Below are 23173 nucleotides of genomic sequence, written 5' to 3' on the forward strand. Positions count from 1 at the left end.
TAAGCAGAAAAAAATTACTTAGCGTATCATAGTTTGGATTTCAGAAGATTCGCTCGATTGAGAATGCTATTTATACACTCACTAATCAAATACCACAAGGCCAAAATAATAAACTATCGCCAGTTGGTATTTTTTCCGATCTTTTCAAGGTGTTTGATTGCATTAATTATCTTACACTCCTATAAAAACTTAAGTTTTATTCAACTGATTGCTTTCCAAACATCTGGTTTGAGTCATACATAACAAACAAATCGCAAAGAGTTGTGCTGAATAGTAAAATAGAAAGATAGAAAATGTTAGTGACTGGGGAGAAATCGCAAAGGGAATCCCACAGGGTTATATGTTTGGTCCAATCCTCTTCCTTCTTATATACGAATGGTCTCCCACATAACATCAAAAACTGATGTAGCATATGAGCAGTAGTCAGTAAATAGGTTAGAACGCTCCAAATTTTGGGGTACACATATTGATGAAAACCTGAACTGGAAAAAGCATATTACTGAGCTTCTCAAGCAATTAACTTCAGCTTCTTTCGCTCTTTTTGTAAGAGTGAGTTGATGAAATGTATGATAAGATAAAAGAAATTATTCAGATAGTGAAGGGAGACGAAAATTTAATAGTCATGGGAGACTGGAATTCGGTAGAAGGAAAAGGAAGAGAAGGAAAAGTAGTAGGTGAATATGGAATTGGGTTAAGGAATGAAAGAGGAAGCCGCATGGTAGAATTTTACACAGAGCATAACTTAATCATAGCTAACACTTGGTTCAAGAATCATAAACGAAGGTTGTATACATGGAAGAAGCCTGGAGATACTGGAAGGTATCACATAGATTATATAAGGGTAAGACAGACATTCAGGAACCACATTTTAAATTGTAAGACATTTCCAGGGGCAGATGTAGACTCTGACCACACTCTATTGGTTATGAACTGTAGATAAAAACTGAAGAAAATGCTAAAAGGCGGGAATTTAAGGAGATGGGACCTGGATAATCTGACTAAGCCAGAAGTTCCACACAGCTTCAGGGAGAGCATTAGGGAACAATTGACAAGAATGGGGGAAAGAAATACGGTAGAAGAAGAATGGGTAGCTCTGAGAGATGAAATAGTGAAGCTAGCAGAGTATCAAGTAAGTAAAAAGACGAGAGTTAATAGAAGTTCTTGGGTAACAGAAGAGATATTGAATTTAACTGATGAAAGGAGAAAATATAAAAATGCCTTAAATGAAGCAGGCAAAAAGGAATACAAATGTGTCAAAAATGAGATCGACAGGAAGTGCAAAATGGCTACACAGGGATGGCTAGAGGACAAATGTAAGGATGTAGAGGCGTATATCACAAGAGGGTAAGATAGATGCTGCCTACATGAAAATTAAAGAGACCTTTGGAGAAAAGAGAACCACTTGCACGAATATCAAGAGCTCAGATGGAAACACAGTTCTAAGCAAAGAAGGGAAAGCAGAAAGATGGAATGAGTATATAGAGGGTCTATGCAAGGGCGATGTTCTTGAGGACAATATTATAGAAATGGAAGAGAATGTAGATGAAGATGAAATAGGAGGTATGATACTGCGTGAAGAATTTGACAGAGCACTGAAAGACCTAAGTCAAAACAAGGTCCCAGGAACAGACAACATTCTATTAGAACTACTGACAGCCTTGGGAGAGCCAGGCCTAACAAAGCTCTACCACCTAGTGAGCATGATGTGTGAGACAGGTGAAATATCCTCAGACTTCAAGAAGAATATAATTCCAATCCCAAAGAAAGCAGGTGTTGACAGATGTGAAAATTACCAAACCATCAGTTATAAGAGTCGAGGGACATGAAAGGGAAGCAGTGGTTGGGAAGGGAGTGAGACAGGGCTGCTGCCCATTCCCGATGTTATTCAATCTGTCTACTGAGCAAGCAGTAAAGGAAACAAAAGAAAAATTCGGAGTAGGAATTAAAATCCATGGAGAAGAAATAAAAACTTTGAGGTTCGTCGATGACATTGTAATTCTGTCAGACACAGCAAAGGAGCTGGAAGAGCAGCTGAACGGAATGGATATTGTCTTGAAAGGAGGATATAAGATGAACATCAACAAAAGCAAAACGAGGATAATGGAATGTAGTCGAATTAAATCGGGTGATGCTGAGAGATTAGGAAATGAGACCCTTAAAGTAGTAAATGAGTTTTGCTATTTGGGGAGCAAAATAACTGATGATGATCGAAGTAGAGAGGATATAAAATGTAGACTGGCAATGGCAACGAAAGCGTTTCTGAAGAAGAAAAATTTGTTAACATCGAGTAAAGATTTAAGTGTCAGGAAGTCTTTTCAGAAAGTATTTGTATGGAGTGTAGCCATGTATGGAAGTGAAACATGGACGATAAATAGTTTAGACAAAAAGAGAATAGAAGCTTTCGAAGTGTGGTGCTACAGAAGAATGATGAAGATTAGATGGGTAGATCACATAACTAATGAGGAGGTATTGAATGGAATTGGGGAGAAGAGAAATTTGTGGCAGAACTTGACTAGAAGAAGGGATCGGTTGGTAGGACATGTTCTGAGGCATCAAGGGATCACCAATTTAGTACTGGAAGGCAGCGTGGAGGGTAAAAATCGTAGAGGGGGACCAAGAGATGAATACACTAAGCAGATTCAGAAGGATGTAGGTTGCAGTAACTGGGAGATGAAGAAGCTTGCACAGGATACAGCAGCATGGAGAGCTGCACCAAACCAGTCTCTGGACTGAAGACCACAAACACATATTGTTGCCAACACACGAATCAGCCTCCTGACATATTTTCATAGTTAATCTCAGCAATATCTTATGTATTACTTTTATGGTGTAGGTCACCACTTAGAAACAAGATGCTGATTGCACAAAAGCAAGCATTAAGAATAACATGTGGAGCTCGTCTATGGTGTTCATATAGATATCTGTTCAATGAGTTCCGCATATAATACATTCAGTCACTAATGAAGTTCAGTATAAATGATTCATCAAAATTTTAGAGTAATACAGTACAAGAGGAAAGAATGATCTTTAGTAACCCACTATTAATCCTACCAGTGCCTCAAAAAGGAGTTCAATGCCCAACAAGAGAAAGATTTGACCATTTGTTGTATAATATAAAATGTGTGACTGCAAGCAAAGAGGGTTTTAAATTTAAACTAAAATAATTTCTCCCGGACAACTCGTTCTGCATTATAGGCCAATTTCTGTTTAAAGTTAGTAGCCTGTGAAAGAAAAAGTAAAAGTAATTGTTATTATGTTTAACTGCTTGACACAACTAAAAACTAATGTGTTCATTAATGTTAACACGAATCATGTATATGTAACATGTTAACTCACTCGTTTGACATCTTTCAATAAATGGCTCGTTCAAATTATGTATATAACATGTAACTAAGAAACTAATTGATAATGATGATGTTGGTTTGTGGGGCACGCAACATCGTGGTCATGAGCACCGGTACAAGTACCAGTCTTTCAACTTCCATTCTCGCTACTGGCCGAATGAGACGAGATGAGGCTGAGATGATGAGGACAACACAAACACTCAGTCCCCAGGCGGAGATAATCCCAGACCTGGCCAGAAATCGAACCTGTGACCCCGTGATCGAGGGGCAGAAACGCCTGTCTCCTGTCTCCAGGCCACGAGCTGCAGACTAACTAACTGATGCATAATATTCATATGTTGAAGGCAGCAGTACGAACCCTACAGCTGCTTACCGAAAGTACTGTCAGGCCATGTAGATATGTACGTAGACTAGTGCTCAATACCGTCGGAGATGTAGTAGAGGACTTCTGAAATGTATTGGCTCAACAGGAGCCATTGGAATTACTACTCTTAACACACAGCGCCGTGAGTGACTCAAAGAAGTCATCATTATAGGTGGCTGGCCAGTTAGTTGCCTGCTTCTTTAGGGCCGTAATACCGTTAATTGGAGATCAGTATCTAATGTTATGTGTGCCTCACTGTTTTTTTTCTTTAACTAATTTGTACCTGATTTTATTCTGAGAAGCTCAGTAATGTATGTAAATACCGAAAATGTAAATGTGATTCAAAAAGTACTTGAAGTGAAGCGCAGCTGGTCAGCAAGAAACTTTTTAGCGCGCAATCCCCGCAACGGTAGTATTAGAGAATCTTTGAGTATGGACTCTAAAAAAAAAAAGACGATTGATTTTATTAAAAAAAGGACTGCTAATCAATATCTTGTGGGAAGAGGGCGTGTTGCTGGGCTGTCGCTCAGAACGTATTGTTACATTTAATGAAAATTGATATTCTAGTAATAAAACTGAGTGAAGTATGTGTAAGAGTTGCCAAACATTTATGTGTAAAAATTTTTTGGAAGTGAAGAACAAAAATATCTTGTTTTTGGGAAAGGAGGTGAACTTCATTGGCATTGCCGTCTATCAATCGACAGAGTTGTAACTGTACAAAGTTCATTAAAATACAGGAAAGGATGCATTCTCTGTAGTTTTCATTCAATAACTAACAACCTCTAATTTCTTAATTACAGTAATTGGATTATGTTCTTGTACAATAGTATGGTACTGAACTCCACTGACCAATTTTGATGTAGCAGGACGTGTAGTTCGAAGGAAATTTGTGTGCCAAGCAATCACCTTTTCTCACGAAAAGCAGATTGCTGTTTGATCTTACTTACTTACAACAGTGGTCCCTTAGGTATGAAAAGCTACGAAAATTTGGGCTCAAAGCTATCCGCAATACGGCCAAGTAACTAACAGAGTTGTATTTTAAACCTTAAAGAACAATAACTTCCTCCAAATTGTAATACGTCACTAACTGATCATAAATCAATCTCTCTCACTCTCCAAACACATATATAAATATTCATATTATTATTATTAAATAAAATAGTCATTTTATAAGTACAACAATTAATGGGGAACCTCCCAGCAGGAGTGGGAAAATCTAGGAATATTATATAGGAAATATACCTTGGCACCAGAAGTGCAACACCACTCACGAACTATGGGCTCAATCAGTGTTAGTGAATATCATCACCAAAGACAATCTTTCATTTGCAAGCGCTTACGGCTTACGTACAAGACTGCATGAAGTGCTTCAGTGATCAATATACTGGGCTCGTATTCGAAAGGGGCGAGATCCAAATCTGCACCCGGCCGTATTGATTAAGATTTCTTGTGATTCTCCAAAACAGAGGAGCTGAATACATGAGCGTTTCCACGACGTTCCTGTATTCCATTCTAGGGTTTTCTCGACGTTGCTGTAACGATTCAGTTTCGCTTTTTTTCAGAGTCCAGAAAATTTTTTTGAGATACCATTTGAATCGGACGTTACATGTAGATTGCTGTTTGGAAGCGTCTAATCTGATAGAATAGATATGTTTACTGATGGACACGTTGCGAATTTTTTTGAGAAGCAGGAGAAAAATACTTTTATTTCATACTTACGGTCAGGATCCAAAAAACTAAACAGGAGGAAACGTTCTTACTCGATATACACCCAAATCCACCGAAAACGAGGTAAATACCAGTTCAAATGTTTCATCTTGAAGAAGTGTAATGATGGTACAATATAGTTTTACAGTGAAACATATGCTACTTTTGTGTACTATCTGTATTATACAGTATGTTAGTTGAATAACGGAGTACCTACCTTGCTGCTAAGTCGCGGTGTATCAGTTCCATAGATTCGAGGTATTTCATTCCCGATGCAATCTGCGACGCCATATATATGAGACATCCGTAACTGGAATGGAAATAATATTCATAAACTGAAGGAATAACTAATTCACTAGCAAAAATTTTGAAATGTTTTCTACTCACCAACTTACTAAGAACACAAATTACTACTTGCTGAGAGGAACAAGTATTACGTATGTGTATTTTTAAGTAGAGAAGTATGCTGATTTCGTTAATCTACTATAGAAAGATAGAGAAAATTCTGAAAGACGAACAAAAACATTGATTTGGAGATATTACTGATCTGCTCCCGTGACACAGTAACACTTTAACACCTGTAGCAGAATTGTGTATTATTTTTCTCACCGATATTTGTCTCAAACCGTAAGAGAGGTGCGAGCTGACATACTACTCGTAGACTCATTTCAGTGTCTATGTTAATATCTCATAGTATGAATATATACAACTGTGCACTGTAATTTTGGCTTCATAGGGAGTAATATTATTGTGTCACATATAAATCCCTGTCATAACTTAATCTGGAACAGGTATAAACGGTTGTCTTCAATGTCCGCGCCCTCGAATGGGCGTTAAACTGAAATCTTCTTTGCTCTCTTTTTTTTCATGGCGTTTTAAAGGCTTAAATTTGTCAGAAAGACGCTATGTACACGATAAAGTTTCTGTCTTCAGTCAACATAAAGAAAACAACCCGTCTTTCGTCAGGTTGCAGAGAATTGTTACGGAATAACCCGCCCCAGGCAGAAATTACTTAGCTTCAAAACTCACCGTGACACTCGTTCCCAAAACTTGGATGCAGCGTTATTTTCATTGCTTTCTCAGTATAAAACAATCAACACGTGATCATAAATGACAGATCTGTCCTAAAGAACCTGAGATGAATCATTTCTACTTCTTACAAGGTACTGGGTAACAAGCACATGTATCCTACTTAAACGCACAATTTTTTAGTTTGCATTGTACTGCGTTGAGTACACTCAGTAAAGTGCAATATCTGACAAAATATTAGTCACCCCATCTAAAAGTTCGCTAGGCACTTTCAAGCACTGTATGTGGTGTGAAACTGTTACCAAGCCTTCACGTGACACTCCATTGTTGACATAAGACATGGCAGCGAAATGACGTGCGTGCGCTGTTCGCTTGTACGGAGCAAGTCCTGCAAGATGGCTCAACTCGACAGAGTGATAGAAGGGAGATACCGTGTTTGGACGTAAAGACGACCACACAGTGAAATAAATTGCTCAATACGTTTGTGTATCAACGCAGACTATCCATCATATTTACAAGGAATGGTGTATTACTCGCAGCGTTGTGCCACGGCGTCAGTACAGTGGTGGTAAAAAATATTATAACCGAGAGGGACAGCAGGCGAGTGTCCCGCCTTATCAAAAACAATCGATATCAAATCTCACCAGTTTCTGAGCGGTCACTGCGGAGGGAACTGCATGCTATGTATATATGGAGTCGGGTATCTCGTTAAATGCAACGGCCTTGTCGCAATGGATACACCGGTTCCCGTTAGATCACCGAAGTTAAGCGCTGTCTGGCGTGGCCGGCACTTGGATGGGTGACCATCCGGGCCGGCATGCGCTGTTGCCATTTTTCGTGGTGCCCTCAGCGTCGTGATGCCAACCGAGGAGCTACTCGAACGAATAATAGCGGCTCCGGTCAAAGAAAACCACCATAACGACTGAGAGAGCAGTGTGCTGACCACACGCCCCTCCTATCCGCATCCTCACCTGAGGATGACACGGCGGTCGGATGGTCCCGATGGGCCACTTATGGCCTGAAGTTGGAGTGCTATCTCGTTAAATGGTATTGCTTGCAGCGGCAAGTGAAGCTAGATGCATGAAGGGATCAAACAACACACAATCTGGAAAACAGCTGCACACGTGTTTGTGTGCCGCAAATTGCCTTTTTTGAAGAGATGCAAGACTTTGAGTGCACCGACAGCCTAGCGAGGCGTTCAGACCACAGTGTGAGGAGGGTGCAGTTCAGTTCAACCTGGAGGCTCACATGGGTAGTTTTATGGGCGTTTATCGTATGAAGACAAGAAACTATTCATTCTGGTCAACATGGATATGAAGCCGGAAGTTTATTTCAGTGTTTTCGATGAACAGGCGACCAGATGTTCCTGTTTCTTCTTCATGAGTGAGATGTGGACACTGCTTTCTCTCACGTTGATAGTAGCCGTTTTCTCAGGGCATCATACATACATCCCCAGTGTGACGAACACTCAGGCAGGCTATCAATTCTGTAACAGCCTGCGAAATCAACCGACCTGAAATCAACAGGAAATGTCTAACAGTATTTAAAAACCGAGTGGATTATAGCTATCACGATTCCCGCAGCTTGGTAGCTCTGCCGGTCAAGTAATGAATGGGTGGCACCAGGTGGCTACGATTGTGACGCTACAACGCAGTCCTTGCTATGAATTTTTTCGCTTACTTAACACATGAAATTGTTTGTATACGATGTATTGTCTAGTGTAAATATGTATTGTAAATACTATGTTGAAATTATGTAATATTTAACACTGGCAAGTCATGGCATATTTAGTTAACGTTGAAGTCAGAGAGATTGTTTTGTCGTGCCGCTGGGCGCGGGAGTGCACCAGCGGGCAGTAGTAGCAGTGACGCCGTGCTCGGAGTAAGACGTACAGTTGAGTTCTGCTAGTCCTAGCTGTGTTACATCTAACGGCTAGTGTGTGGATCTAAGTAATGGTCGGCATATCTGGAAGCATGGCCGGGCAAGTTGTTATGGATTAATGGGCATAGTGCTGAAGAAACGAGGACTTAAATGTGAAGCGCACTGTGGGCCCAAGTCACAACAGTAAAAGCCTGCTGCCACATTGTGTCGCTGCCGTGGACTTCTGTCGGTCCACCCACAACGAGGGAAGTAAGATCCACGTAATTTTCGTAGCATAAAATTGTAGAAGGCTTGCCAATGACTGTGCTTTTCTCTGAAGTTGAACAGTTAATAACAAGCACTTTATAATCGAAGTGTTGCAGTTACATTCCACCCGACGATAACACCAAGTAGGTTCCTTCCAATCCTTACCTTATTGAACCGAGTGTGTCACGGAATTATCAAGAGAAAATATGTTAATTATCAAATTATTTGCATAGACGGTGAAGAGTAAATTTCAGACTGGTTATCGTAGTTAATTGTTGCACTTAATAAGCTTACGCCAACCGTAGTAACTTAATAATAGACGGAAGTAATAAATTTGATTATTAAGATTTATTTCAATGCATTTTCAGCCGAAGTTAATTCAAGGATATTTCATGAAACTATAAAGCTTATTGCACCTGACAATCCTCCAATTAATGAATTCAAAACATAGTTAATCAATTATTGGCAATATATTTCATTATCAGTAGATTAAACTGTGCAAAGTACCTAATTTTAAAGACAGAGTGACAGTCCATTACTCAAAATCTCGATAGATTAATTGTTTGTGTTGTCAGCATTGCACTTAGCTAACAAATTATGAGCAAAATAAGTGTAGTTAGATTGTTATGACATTATTTTATATGACTACTGAGCCTGACACAGCACTGACGTAAAAGTTCCCGTTCCACCTGCTGCGCTACAAACAGGTAAATATTTTGACACAATTATCCGCGTACTTAACAGTACTGTCGCTCATCAGTTGAGCTGGCGACCGATTTTTTAATTGCTTTTACAACTTAATAATTTCTGTCGGCAAAATTTCCACTGGCAAAATTTATTTCCAAATTATTTCCATTATTTCATTTACCGTTCGTTATTGAATGAAACTACTCATTGAATAACGATCAAGTTATAACGTCTCCTGTTTACCGCGGAATAATCATTATTTACTTCGGATTCGGATGCCTTATCCCGACGCGGGTCAAAATTCATAATACTGTACATTGTCAACTTGTAATTTCGCCAAGGGGGGCGGGGGGGGCGGGGGGGGGGGGTGTTATACAATGTACTGGAAGAATGCTGTGGGTCCTTCCAGGCGGAATTGGGGCAGTTTCAAGGCTACAGTGGATGTCACATGGTGTCTGCTGTGGGTGATAATTCTTTGCTTTGTGCACTTAATTGATGAAAAATTGTAAGGGGTCCCATCTCGACGACTTCTGGTGTGTAACCCTCGGTAGCTTTGAGGCAGGGCGCTTATTTTTCTCGTACCTAGGTCTCCCTGTACCCATTACATAGTCGGCAGTGGTATAGGAAAGGAACAACGCCAGTCCCTGGCAGACACAATGGCTGCACCCTACCTCAGCTCGTGGCCCTCCGGCCTGGAGAGGAAGGCGGGCAGCGCGCCCATCTCCCCGTACTCGTGCAGCGAGCAGAGCGGCTCCTCGGCAGAGCAGACGGCCAGCGCGCGCGCCACGTTGTCGTCCCGCAGGCTCGCCAGCCAGCCCACCTCGTGCAGGAACTCCTGTCTGCCAGAACACACACACACAAAACATACAACGTCAGTACAGCTGCCCTTCCGAAGTGATCCTGAGTGCCTGCCAGCAATCCTGACAAAGCTGAACTCTCTCCCAAACATCCCATAAAAATACCATCATGTAATTTTGGCATCAAACAAGCACATAAATGGACGCAAGTGCATGCGTATGTGAGCCGTGGTAAAATTTGCTGTTTCGAAGAGCGCGCCGCAGCGCGTAGTGTGAAGGAGTAGCCTTCCGTATCTGGCGGTGGCGCCGCTGTGGCAATCGCAGCTTTCGTGTCTCCCTCTGGTGGGAAAGGGGGAAGGTTGCCTGTTCACCTGCATTTAAGGGGCGCTATGAGCTCGGCAGTCCTGCCCCCCCCCCCCCCAAATTCTATAAGTCCCTCCAGATCCCTGAGGATTGTGCACTCCACATCGCCTTCCGTATACGCCTCCCGTCCCCCATGCAGATCCTCTATGACCTCATTCCTTTCCCCCATCTGCTCCTATTCCTCGAACATATCCGCATACTCTACACCTCCTGCCACCTTGATCCCCCTCATACGCTGGTTGCTCCTCTTCTCTCCAACCCCCGCCCTCTGCCCTGCCTTCACTGTTGCGTCCCCCCTACCCTCCATCTCTACACCCTCCATCTCCTTTCCCAAGTTGGCTTCCGTCAACTCCCCCTCCCAGATGATGCCCTTTCTCCCTCCATTTATCCCTCCTATCAACTCTGATCCTCACTTCCCGTCCTTTCCTCTGTCCTTTTCTTGGGCTCCCTCTTCCCCTCCTTCCATCCTTTTTTCTCCTCACCTCCCCTCTCTCTGCCCCCTTCTCTCCCGCGAGTCCTTTTGCATTTCCCTCCTCGGCCTTTTCCCATTCCCTCTCACGTCTGCCCTGCCCCTCTCCCCCCTTATGAGTCCTCTCACTCCTTGGGTTCCCCAACCCCTTTTTCGTTTTTTCCTCTCCTCCCTCCTTGTTTTCCCCTCCTCCAGGTCCCCCCCCCCCATCTGCCCTTGGCTAGGGAGTGTCATCTTCGTGCCGACATTTTCGTGCAGTGTTTTACAGTGAGTGTTTTACAGCGAGTGTTCCGTTGTTCCGTGTTGTGTGTCTTTTGGGAAGTGTCGCTGGGTCAGATTTTTTTCTTTTTATCTCTTGCAAACAGAAACCACACTGTCGCCATGATTTTTAATTGTGTGTCTACTATGTTACTTGTCTGATTCCTGTGTATTTTATTAACATTGCCAACCCCTTTGCTTTCTGTTTTAACTTGCCACAATTTTCCGCCATTTTACACTTGAAGTCACCGTTTTATCGCCTGTTTTCTTGTTTCTTTTCTTCTTCCATTTTCAAAAAAATTCTGTAGGCTGTAGAGCAGCATACTAAGCTGCTGCCAGCCCGCCCCCTTCGGGGGGAACTGAAATTCAATAAAGGGAAAAAAACTCGGCAGTCGCTCAGTCTGTCAGTGTCGGCGAGTCTGGTCAGTTGGTCAGCCGGGTCAGTGCGGGGCAGTCAGTGTCTGTCTGTCGTCTGGAGTGCTACTATGTGTTAGGCCGCCAGTCTGCTCGAGTTTGTTCAGGCAATGGTCATTGGCGGTTGGATCGATCGGTTGGTCGGTCGCGCACTGGGACACAAGATGGCTGGTCCGTCTTGAGCGTCGGCACATGTGAGGTCGCCACGTGAGTCCAGTGGGCCGCGCCGTATAGCGAGGGGTAGTGGCTTCGCGGCCGACACGAGAGCAACAGGAGTCAACCCACGACATCGGTCTGCCCGGTGCGAGCTGCGACGCCGTGAGACGGGAGATCGGCGCGCCTTCTTGCGTCCGTTGAAGCGGCTGGCAGCGGACGGTTCAGGAGAGTGTTCTGGGAGTGCTGCGCCAGGTCTTCGACAGACATCGCAGTTTATTAAAAGTTAAGTGATTCGTGATATGTTGTTTCATTTACTTGTTGGAACCTACTACTTTCCTTGGTCAGTCTCTCGTCACTAGCTTGCTCGTCTCTCTCTCGTCCGCTTTTGTTGGCAGTTAGTGTCCGTCTGTCTGTCTGTTGGTCTGCCGTACGTTAATGGCTGCCTCTGTCATGTTTGTCGGATTCGGTGCTAACGAATTTATTGCTTGAAGTGTAACGGCCGGATTCCTGAAATGTGTTTTTTTCTTGCCTATCATCTTGAGGGGCGGTATACGTGTAATGTAGAGCATGTTTGTATATTTTAGGTAAGACTGCATTTCATGGGTTTTTATTTAAATGGTCATTTTAGTATATAAGTTGCCGCCCTTCCATCATAAGAGTTTTCTTTAAAAGTTGCACCTTCTGTGCCAAGTTAATTTTTTTTAATGTTAGTGTTTTGTGCCATTTCCATCCGTCCTATGGGTTGCATAGTTTATATGCTTGTGTGAGTTGTTAAAATTTTTAGTTTAAAGTAATCTGGTGTGATGCAGATTTGCACCAGTGTAGTCTTTCAGAGGTTGTTGTGAGCGGTCGTGACTACGGCCGTGTCAAAGGCAGTGGCAAAGTTCTCAGCCCGAAAGCTGGTACTGTCAATATTTGTTCTTTCTGCCTCTGAACAAAACTGTAGCTTGATACTTTGAGGGTGCTTTCTGATTATAATTTTAAATGTTAAAAAAAAGGCTTTTAGGAATAAAATTTCCATTTGTTGAAAGAAATTTAATTTGTGTCCATCAGTTACCCATTGGCAACTACTTCCAAGCTCACATAGTGTGATTAAATGTGTTAATGTCCTTGATAAATCGATAGTAAATAAAATAAATTCTTAAGAAAAGGTTTCTAAAGTCAACTCTTAAGAACAGTTTTCTAAAGTAAATTCACGGTTCAGTATGTATGTTTCAAATCTCCTCCTAAACAACTGGGCTGATTTCAACCAAGGTTGGCGCAAGTGCACACACACTATTGATTGCCTGGAAATAAGTGCTAACAGGGTAAGTACCACCTAGCTGCTATAGGAATGGGGTAGGGGTGGAAAAGAGTTGGTAATGCCTGACACCTAGGCAGCTCTGCATGACTGATGTGTTGTATGATTAGTGGCAGAATGCATTCTGGGGGATATACGCGCAGATGGGCTCAGCTGATCAGAGAAAGGGGGCAGGAGGAGATGGATAGTTAGAGGGGGAGGATGAGTTGGATAGGACACGGACAGAGAAAGTGGCCAGAAGGCGAGCGGCAGAACAGACGTGAAGCTGGCCATTGTGGCTGAGCTGTTCTAGGCGACTCTGTCCGGAACCGCGCTGTTGCTATGCTCGCAGATTCGAATCCTGGGTCGAGGGTGGATGTGTGTGATGTCCTTAGGTTAGTTAGGTTTAAGTAGTTCTAAGTCTAGGGGACAGATGACCTCAGACGTTAAGTCCCACAGTGCTTACAGACATTTGAACCATTTCTGAAGAAGAGACGTGAGGGAAGATTTAGAAGGCAAACGGAAGGCAGAAAGGGTGTGAGATGGTAGAGGTTATAACGAGACAGTTGGAAGAGACGAGAGAGAAATAGGAGGAGGAACGTAGTTTAGGGGAGACAGTTAAATTTTCCAGATGAATATCACGAAATCATAGCTTACTTCTACTCTCACGGATTTACTCACTTGGAGAACTTTAAAGGTATCAAATACTGTTTGTCTCTTTCTTGTGCTGTTCAGTGTAGCAACCAGGTCTTGCGAATCAGAACTGCAGCGACATCAAGCCACGTGGGTGAACACCATACACAAACGTAATATCCTCTCTGGAATTGTATGGTGTAAAAGTGCGGAAATTCGGTCGTATATTTGTCCAAGATATATGACATACTATCAGTTTAATAAGTCACAGCAGCAAAATACTAACACGAATTCTTTACAGGCGAATGGAAAAACTAGTAGAAGCCAACCTCGGGGAAGATCAGTTTGGATTCCGTAGAAACACTGGAACACGTGAGGCAATACTGACCTTACGACTTATCTTAGAAGAAAGATTAGGGAAAGGCAAACACACGTTTTTAGCATTTGTAGACTTAGAGAAAGCTTTTGACAATGTTGACTGGAATACTCTCTTTCAAATTCTAAAGGTGGCAGGGGTAAAATACAGGGAGCGAAAGGCTATTTACAATTTGTTCAGAAACCAGATGGCAGTTATAAGAGTCGAGGGACATGAAAGGGGAGCAGTGGTTGGGAAGGGAGTAAGACAGGGTTGTAGCCTCTCCCCGATGTTGTTCAATCTGTATATTGAGCAAGCAGTAAAGGAAACAAAAGAAAAATACGGAGTAGGTATTAAAATCCATGGAGAAGAAATAAAAACTTTGAGGTTTGCTGATGACATTGTAATTCTGTCAGAGACAGCAAAGGACTTGGAAGAGCAGTTGAATGCAATGGACAGCGTCTTGAAAGGAGGATATAAGATGAACATCAACAAAAGCAAAACGAGGATAATGGAATGTAGTCGAATTAAGTCGGGTGATGCTGAGGGAGTTAGATTAGGAAATGAGACACTTAAAGTAGTAAAGGAGTTTTGCTATTTGGGGAGCAAAATAACTGATGATGGTCGAAGTAGAGAGGATATAAAATGTAGACTTGAAATGGCAAGGAAAGCGTTTCTGAAGAAGAGAAATTTGTTAACATCGAGTATAGTTTTAAATGTCAGGAAGTCATTTCTGAAGGTATTTGTATGGAGTGTAGCCATGTATGGAAGTGAAACATGGACGATAAATAGTTTGGACAAGAAGAGAATAGAAGCTTTCGAAATGTGGTGGTACAGAAGAATGCTGAAGATTAGATGGGTAGATCACATAACTAATGAGGAGGTATTGAATAGGATTGGGGAGAAGAGAAGTTTGTGGCACAACTTGACCAGAAGAAGGGATCGGTTGGTAGGACATGTTCTGAGGCATCAAGGGATCACCAATTTAGTGTTGGAGGGCAGCGTGGAGGGTAAAAATCGTAGAGGGAGACCAAGAGATGAATACACTAAGCAGATTCAGAAGGATGTAGGTTGCAGTAGGTACTGGGAGATGAAGAAGCTTGCACAGGATAGAGTAGCATGGAGAGCTGCATCAAACCAGTCTCAGGACTGAAGACCACAACAACAACAACATATGACATGCACAGAATAAGAAGCTAGTAATTCAATAAACATAGGTCCAGAAACCAGTACAGTCAGGCTTAAAGAATGGCAGCTAACTCTAAATATAGATAAATGTAAATTAATGCAGATGAATAGGAAAAAGAATCCTGTAATGTTTGAATACTCCATTAGTAGTGTAGCGCTTGACACAGTTTCGTCGGTTAAATATTTGGGCGTAACATTGCAGAGAGATATGAAGTGGGACAAGCATGTAATGGCAGTTATGGGGAAGGCGGATAGTCGTCTTCGGTTCATTGGTAGAATTTTGGGAAGATGTGGTTCATCTGTAAAGGAGACCGCTTATAAAACACTAGCACGACCTATTCTTGAGTACTGCTCGAGCGTTTGGGATTCCTATCAGGTCGGATTGAGGGAGGGCATAGAAGCAATTCAGAGGCGGGCTGCTACATTTGTTACAGGTAGGTTTGATCATCACGCGAGTGTTACGGAAATGCTTCAGGAACTCGGGTGGGAGTCTCTAGAGGAAAGGAGGCGTTCTTTTCGTGATTCGCTACTGAGGAAATTTACAGAACCAGCATTTGAGGCTGGCTGCAGTACAGTTCTACTGCCGCCAACATACATTTCGCAGAAAGACCACAAAGATAACATAATAGAGAGTAGGGCTCGTACAGAGGCACATGGGCAGTCATTTTTCCCCCGTTCTGTTTGGGAGTGGAACAGGGAGAGAAGAAGCTAGTTGTGGTACGAGGTACCCTTCGCCACGCACCGTATGGTGGATTGCGGAGTATGTATGTAGATGTAGAGTTGTAAGTATAGGTTAAGAGACTCTTATCCAAAACGTCTAACTAGCTTTGTTGAAACTTCCTGGAAGATTAAAACTGTGTGCCGGACCGAGACTCGAACTCGGACGTTTACCTTTTGCGGGCAAGTCCTCTACCAGCTGAGATACCCAAGCACGACTCACGCCCTGTCCTCACAGCTTTAATCCCGCAGGAGAGCTTCTGTGAAGTTTGGAGGGTAGGAGACGAGATACTGACAGAACTGAAGCTGTGAGGACGGGTCGTGAGTCGTGCTTTGGTAGCTCAGTCGATAGAGCATTTGGCCGCGAAAGGCAAAGGTCCTGAGTTCGAGTCTCGGTCCGGCACACAGTTTCAATCTGCCAGCAGTTTCATATCAGCGTACACTCCGCTGCAGAGTGAAGATTGCGTTCTGGAAGCTGTGATGAAATTTATGACAATGCCAATAACTGTACCGGTTTGTAAACGCAGTTTCAGCAAATTTAAGGTGAAGTAAGGTTGAGTGTGCGGTGTAAAGAGATTGTCATTCTTTACCTATAGTATATCAAACTACTGCTAAAATAGGCCATCATGGCAGAATCAATGTGTTTCCTCTGCTAAAAGCAAAAAAAGAAAATTATAATACAAAGAATTTTTGCAAAAAAATACTTCATAACTTAATTATAGCCGTTTTATTTCAATTCTAACAACTAATGTACGCACTATGAGCTGTTACTGAGGAGCAAACGATGTCTGTTCTCTGTTACACAACATACCAAACCTGAGGTACAGTTGTTTATATAAATAGTAAATACACATTTTGTTTAAATTTTTAAACGTTTTACACAATTTGTAATTTATTTACTGCAACGAAACATTTAATTTCTTGTGTACAACATATTTCATCAATAATTTCTTTAATTAATAATTTTCTATAGTTCGTAATTTTCATTAAACCTACTTATAGAGCATATATGACAAACTAAAGGGGGCGACAAGAGGAAAACTGTACAAGCAAATAGTCCTAATAACCATACCTGTTTGTCTGAAACCGAACGGTATGCCCGATGCGACATGTTCCGACAAAATACATGAACACCTCCGACACAGACCATGAGTATTCAAACAACAGATAAGCCCCTGAGGACAAAAACATTATTACAAGTTTCCCACATGACCTCCATATGTGTGAAGGAAGGCTTCAGCACGTCTCGTTATGGACGCCCACACACGTAGAAACATCCCATGCGTGTTCCGAAGGGATTGACAAACATCCACAATGTATTCCGGGAATTCGTCGACAATATCAAAAGGACTGGAATACACCATAGCTTTTACATATCCTCACGCAAAAAAATTCGAAACGTTCGAGTTGGAGAACCTGGGGAGCCATGTGATTCGCGCCAGAAAGTCCATTAACGGAGTCTCTTGAACCGACAAACTAAAACTGGCGCGTAGGTTTCGACGCCTAAGTTAGAAATCACCCAGCGTTTCTCTACTAATTTATGAGTTGTATTCTTGTGTACTGGGGATGAAACTGTTTGGAACACCATGTTGTGAACATTCTTTTGTCACGACAGCATGTAGAGACGTACCGAAGGGCTGGCGAAATCTGCCCCCACCGAGGGCAAAAGCACAGTTGGGATGCAGAAACTGACGGAACAAAACCAAGGAAGAAAAACCCTTTAGCAATAAACAGTCTACAAGAAGAATCCTTTCTCTCGAGGCGCCCCTGTAAACGCACGCCGCTGTCGCAAAGTAATTTTACAGTGTCATTTCACCCTGTAGCATCATAAACAAATGTCCACTACCGAACAGACGTCTATCGCTAATATGGTTGACGTGACAACAGTGCACTTAGTTTACACAGCCACCGCATACACAGTTCGTTCGTGTCGAACCACGGAGCTTTTGCTGCTACTTGGTTAGGTTACTGTAGGAGCCCAGAAACCGTAGAGTGGATGCTGAAACAGATACGCTACTTGGCCGGCGACTCTCTGTGTTTGCCGCTTAATACCGACACAGGACCCATACGAGATTGTTTGAACTGAACTGCTTCAGTGTTCTTTCACAGAATGACGAGTGAGATGAAATGCAGCTGTATCATGTATCACAACATATCATGTGCCTTTAATTTCTCTTCAGGAAATGCCTTAAATGAAAAATGTGCAGCTTCTCATGATTTTAGTCTCAATTACTGCTTACAAGATAGAAGTGAAAGAGATGATTAAGAGCAATGAAGCGGCTTCCCATTTGGATATTTTAAAGACTAGCTGCAGCAGATATCCTTGACGAATAAGCTGCGATAAACCTACCTCAAGTACACTCCGTGCTAGAAAACACCGACGGATATGGAAATGACACAGTGAAGTACCAGTTGCTAAGAGGCCCTACTGTTATTTAAGGACAGCAGTCCCCCAAGTATATGATTTGCAATGGTGAGCAGAAACACTGCGCTTCGCTTACCTCTTGGAGTCGCCACAGCCCCTCCACAGCGACTTGACCAGCACCATCTGCTTCTTGTGCGACGACGTGACGCTGTCGTACTCGGGGGCTCCCTCAGCCTCGCACAGCAGCACCTGGGGACACATCCTTATTTTGTTACCTGAAGATATGACATTCCTGTGTCTTTATATATTGTAATTGTTTTACTATATATATATATATATATATATATATATATATATATATATATATATATATATGCATTTATGTCGATGTATAATTGGTTTTGTAAACCTTGGGAAAACTATGCTATCGAACGATTACATCGATAGGTCGTGTGGAGAACCAGAGTGTTTAGGATCTTTGGTAGTGTTAACTCTGCCGCGTGGAGCCCGGGAAGAGCAGAGTCTGGCTGGGGTAGGGCGGTGGAGCAGGTGTTGGATTGGATTGTTTGGGGAAGGAGACCAGACAGCGAGGTCATCGGTCTCATCGTATTAGGAAAGGACGGGAAAGGATGTCACCGTGCCCTTTCAAAAGAACCATCCCGGCATTTGCCTGAAGGGATTCAGGGATATCACGGAAAACCTAAATCAGGATGGCCGGACGCGGGATTGAACCGTCGTCCTTCCGAATGCGAGTCCAGTGTGCTAGCCACTGCGCCACCTAGCTCGGTGGGTGGAGTAGGTGTGTTGCGTGATGCTCCCGCGAGTTGCCGCTCTTCCAGGGTTTCGCAGCATGTAATTGCGCTCGACTTGCTATGATAGTTTCTGACACGGTGTCGCAGACGGGAAGCATTAGCTGGCGCACATCAGGAGTCCGTTTCGCCTGGTGACCGTGTCGAGAAGAAGGCGCGCCAGCATCCAGCTTCTGCAACAGCGACGGCCGACAATGAGTGACTGTCGCCACCTCCTCGATCGACGGCTTCAAACCTTCAATCAACCAACAAGGAAGACTGGAAGCACGTAAAGTTTTAGAACTGTATGGCAGACCTCACATTTTCAAACTATTCCATTAGCATGAACCTTTGTTGCTCATTGTCCCAATTGCATTACCAAGCAGCGTCCCTTCCTTTTCAGGAATGAACCCGAGTGTCGTTGAAATTCAAACGCCAGCATTAAAGTAATATTCACTGCTTTAATTTCAAAGTTCTGTTAAAGTATTCATAGCTGGCTACAATATTTAGATTACACAAGCACAAATTAAGAGTCCGAGTTTTGTTACCATATTTTAGCTTACCTGTGACTGCAGCTCAGCTTGGTATGTACTAAATTTTACTATTGTTAATTGTTCAGAATCATTTAATTCAAGATCAAACTTAAATCTCTCATTTCTAAATTGCGTAGATTCAAGTAGCTTTTGGAATGATTGCCGACGTAGCACAAGAATAACCTTATTTTATTGAATTTCGTAGTGCTTCAGAAACAAAGTTCACTATTAATTTTAGTCACTAAATTAACTTTCAATTTTCCGGTTTTATTAATTTTTTTGCTAAATTAAATCAGAGTGTAGCGAAATTTATTACTTCTGACAAACATTCAGTTTTCACACAAGACGTGCCAACCTTCAGTTGCCACGCTTTTTGTGCTAATTATATGTGCAATAACCTTCCTTTTTCAGTTATTATAGTAGTTGTCCATAGGACTGGCGACCATAATTTTCCCCAAATCTCAAATATCTAATTAGCGCCAGTTAATTGTTACGTAACGACCGCACATTTACTTTCCTTATTACCTTTACCCCTTTTGAAAATTAATTTCGACCAGTTCATTTGCATTTTTCCTTTCATTTAGATGTAACCCTTTCAACCCTCTTAATCGACAGATTAACTTCGGTCACGATTGCTTTTCCCAAATTTCCATTAGGTACACGCGGTTTAATTTTTACTGCCATTGAGGTCGATAAGTGAGGGGGAGGTTACAACCATCGTAAAATGTAGTCTACGATGATAGAGGTCTCACTGACCGAGGCACTTCATGCATATCCAGTTAGAGCCCATGTACTGGACGGTGTTTACTTGCTGGCTTACTTTATGGCCGTTTCCCCAGTCATGTAACAGTTAGCGCTGCTGCAGCAGCACACCACGAGCAGTCTAGTACCAAGAACAGGTTCGTTTCCTTTGTGTTCAGCACTGCAGCAACATGCCACGTAGAGGCGTACAACACATATGTTACGTATCACTCAAAGTGGTGTGCATAAGGTGTGGAGAAAGTACAGGCAGACGTCGCAGTGAAAACGCCAATGCAGGATTGTAATATGCCACATAGAGGCTTACAACACATATGTTACATATCACTCAAAGTGGTGTGCATAAGATGTGGAGAAAGTACAGGCAGACGTCGCAGTGAAAACGCCAATGCAGGATTGTAACATGCCACATAGAGGCGTACAACACATATGTTACATATCACTCAAAGTGGTGTGCATAAGGCGTGGAGAAAGTACAGGCAGACGTCACAGTGAAAACGCCAATGCAGGATTGTAACATGCCACATAGAGGCGTACAACACATATGTTACATATCACTCACAGTGGTGTGCATAAGGTGTGGAGAAAGTACAGGCAGACGTCACAGTGAAAACGCCAATGCTGGATTGTAACATGCCACATAGAGGCGTACAACACATATGTTACATATCACTCAAAGTGGTGTGCATAAGGTGTGGAGAAAGTACAGGCAGACATCACAGTGAAAACGCCAATGCTGGATTGTAACATGCCACATAGAGGCGTACAACACATATGTTACATATCACTCAAAGTGGTGTGCATAAGGTGTGGAGAAAGTACAGGCAGACGTCGCAGTGAAAACGCCAATGCAGGATTGTAACATGCCACATAGAGGCGTACAACACATATGTTACATATCACTCAAAGTGGTGTGCATAAGGTGTGGAGAAAGTGCAGGCAGACGTCACAGTGAAAACGCCAATGCTGGATTGTAACATGCCACATAGAGGCGTACAACACATATGTTACATATCACTCAAAGTGGTGTGCATAAGGTGTGGAGAAAGTACAGGCAGACATCGCAGTGAAAACGCCAATGTAGGATTGTAACATACCACATAGAGGCGTACAACACATATGTTACATATCACTCAAAGTGGTGTGCATAAGGTGTGGAGAAAGTACAGGCAGACGTCACAGTGAAAACGCCAATGCTGGATTGTAACATGCCACATAGAGGCGTACAACACATATGTTACATATCACTCAAAGTGGTGTGCATAAGGTGTGGAGAAAGTACAGGCAGACATCACAGTGAAAACGCCAATGTAGGATTGTAACATGCCACATAGAGGCGTACAACACATATGTTACATATCACTCAAAGTGGTGTGCATAAGGTGTGGAGAAAGTACAGGCAGATGTCACAGTGAAAACGCCAATGCAGGATTGTAACATGCCACATAGAGGCGTACAACACATATGTTACATATCACTCAAAGTGGTGTGCATAAGGTGTGGAGAAAGTACAGCAGATGTCACAGTGAAAACGCCAATGCAGGATTGTAACATGCCACATAGAGGCGTACAACACATATGTTACATATCACTCAAAGTGGTGTGCATAAGGTGTGGAGAAAGTGCAGGCAGACGTCACAGTGAAAACGCCAATGCAGGATTGTAACATGCCACATAGAGGCGTACAACACATATGTTACATATCACTCAAAGTGGTGTGCATAAGGTGTGGAGAAAGTACAGGCAGACATCACAGTGAAAACGCCAATGTAGGATTGTAACATGCCACATAGAGGCGTACAACACATATGTTACATATCACTCAAAGTGGTGTGCATAAGGTGTGGAGAAAGTACAGGCAGATGTCACAGTGAAAACGCCAATGCAGGATTGTAACATGCCACATAGAGGCGTACAACACATATGTTACATATCACTCAAAGTGGTGTGCATAAGGTGTGGAGAAAGTACAGGCAGACGTCACAGTGAAAACGCCAATGCTGGATTGTAACATGCCACATAGAGGCGTACAACACATATGTTACATATCACTCAAAGTGGTGTGCATAAGGTGTGGAGAAAGTACAGGCAGACATCACAGTGAAAACGCCAATGTAGGATTGTAACATGCCACATAGAGGCGTACAACACATATGTTACATATCACTCAAAGTGGTGTGCATAAGGTGTGGAGAAAGTACAGGCAGATGTCACAGTGAAAACGCCAATGCAGGATTGTAACATGCCACATAGAGGCGTAAAACACATATGTTACATATCACTCAAAGTGGTGTGCATAAGGTGTGGAGAAAGTACAGGCAGATGTCACAGTGAAAACGCCAATGCAGGATTGTAACATGCCACATAGAGGCGTACAACACATATGTTACATATCACTCAAAGTGGTGTGCATAAGGTGTGGAGAAAGTGCAGGCAGACGTCACAGTGAAAACGCCAATGCAGGATTGTAACATGCCACATAGAGGCGTACAACACATATGTTACATATCATTCAAAGTGGTGTGCATAAGGTGTGGAGAAAGTACAGGCAGACATCACAGTGAAAACGCCAATGTAGGATTGTAACATGCCACATAGAGGCGTACAACACATATGTTACATATCACTCAAAGTGGTGTGCATAAGGTGTGGAGAAAGTACAGGCAGATGTCACAGTGAAAACGCCAATGCAGGATTGTAACATGCCACATAGAGGCGTACAACACATATGTTACATATCACTCAAAGTGATGTGCATAAGGTATGGAGAAAGTACAGGCAGACGTCGCAGTGAAAACGCCAATGCAGGATCATTTACTCCAATTGTCGGCTCGCAGGCAC

General features: G+C 42.6%; 1 protein-coding gene across 1 annotated transcript in view; it reads right to left on the reverse strand.

The window, feature by feature from the left end:
• The window catches only part of LOC124613855 (epithelial discoidin domain-containing receptor 1-like), a 616622-nt gene that overhangs the window by 54577 nt on the left and 538872 nt on the right, over positions 1-23173 (reverse strand). Inside the window, 3 exon segments of the mRNA XM_047142580.1 lie at positions 5633-5725; positions 9912-10097; positions 18389-18501. Coding sequence (XP_046998536.1) covers positions 5633-5725; positions 9912-10097; positions 18389-18501 — 392 coding nt within the window.

The sequence above is a fragment of the Schistocerca americana genome, chromosome 4 (genome assembly GCF_021461395.2).
Source record: "Schistocerca americana isolate TAMUIC-IGC-003095 chromosome 4, iqSchAmer2.1, whole genome shotgun sequence".
Lineage (NCBI taxonomy): Eukaryota > Metazoa > Arthropoda > Insecta > Orthoptera > Acrididae > Schistocerca > Schistocerca americana.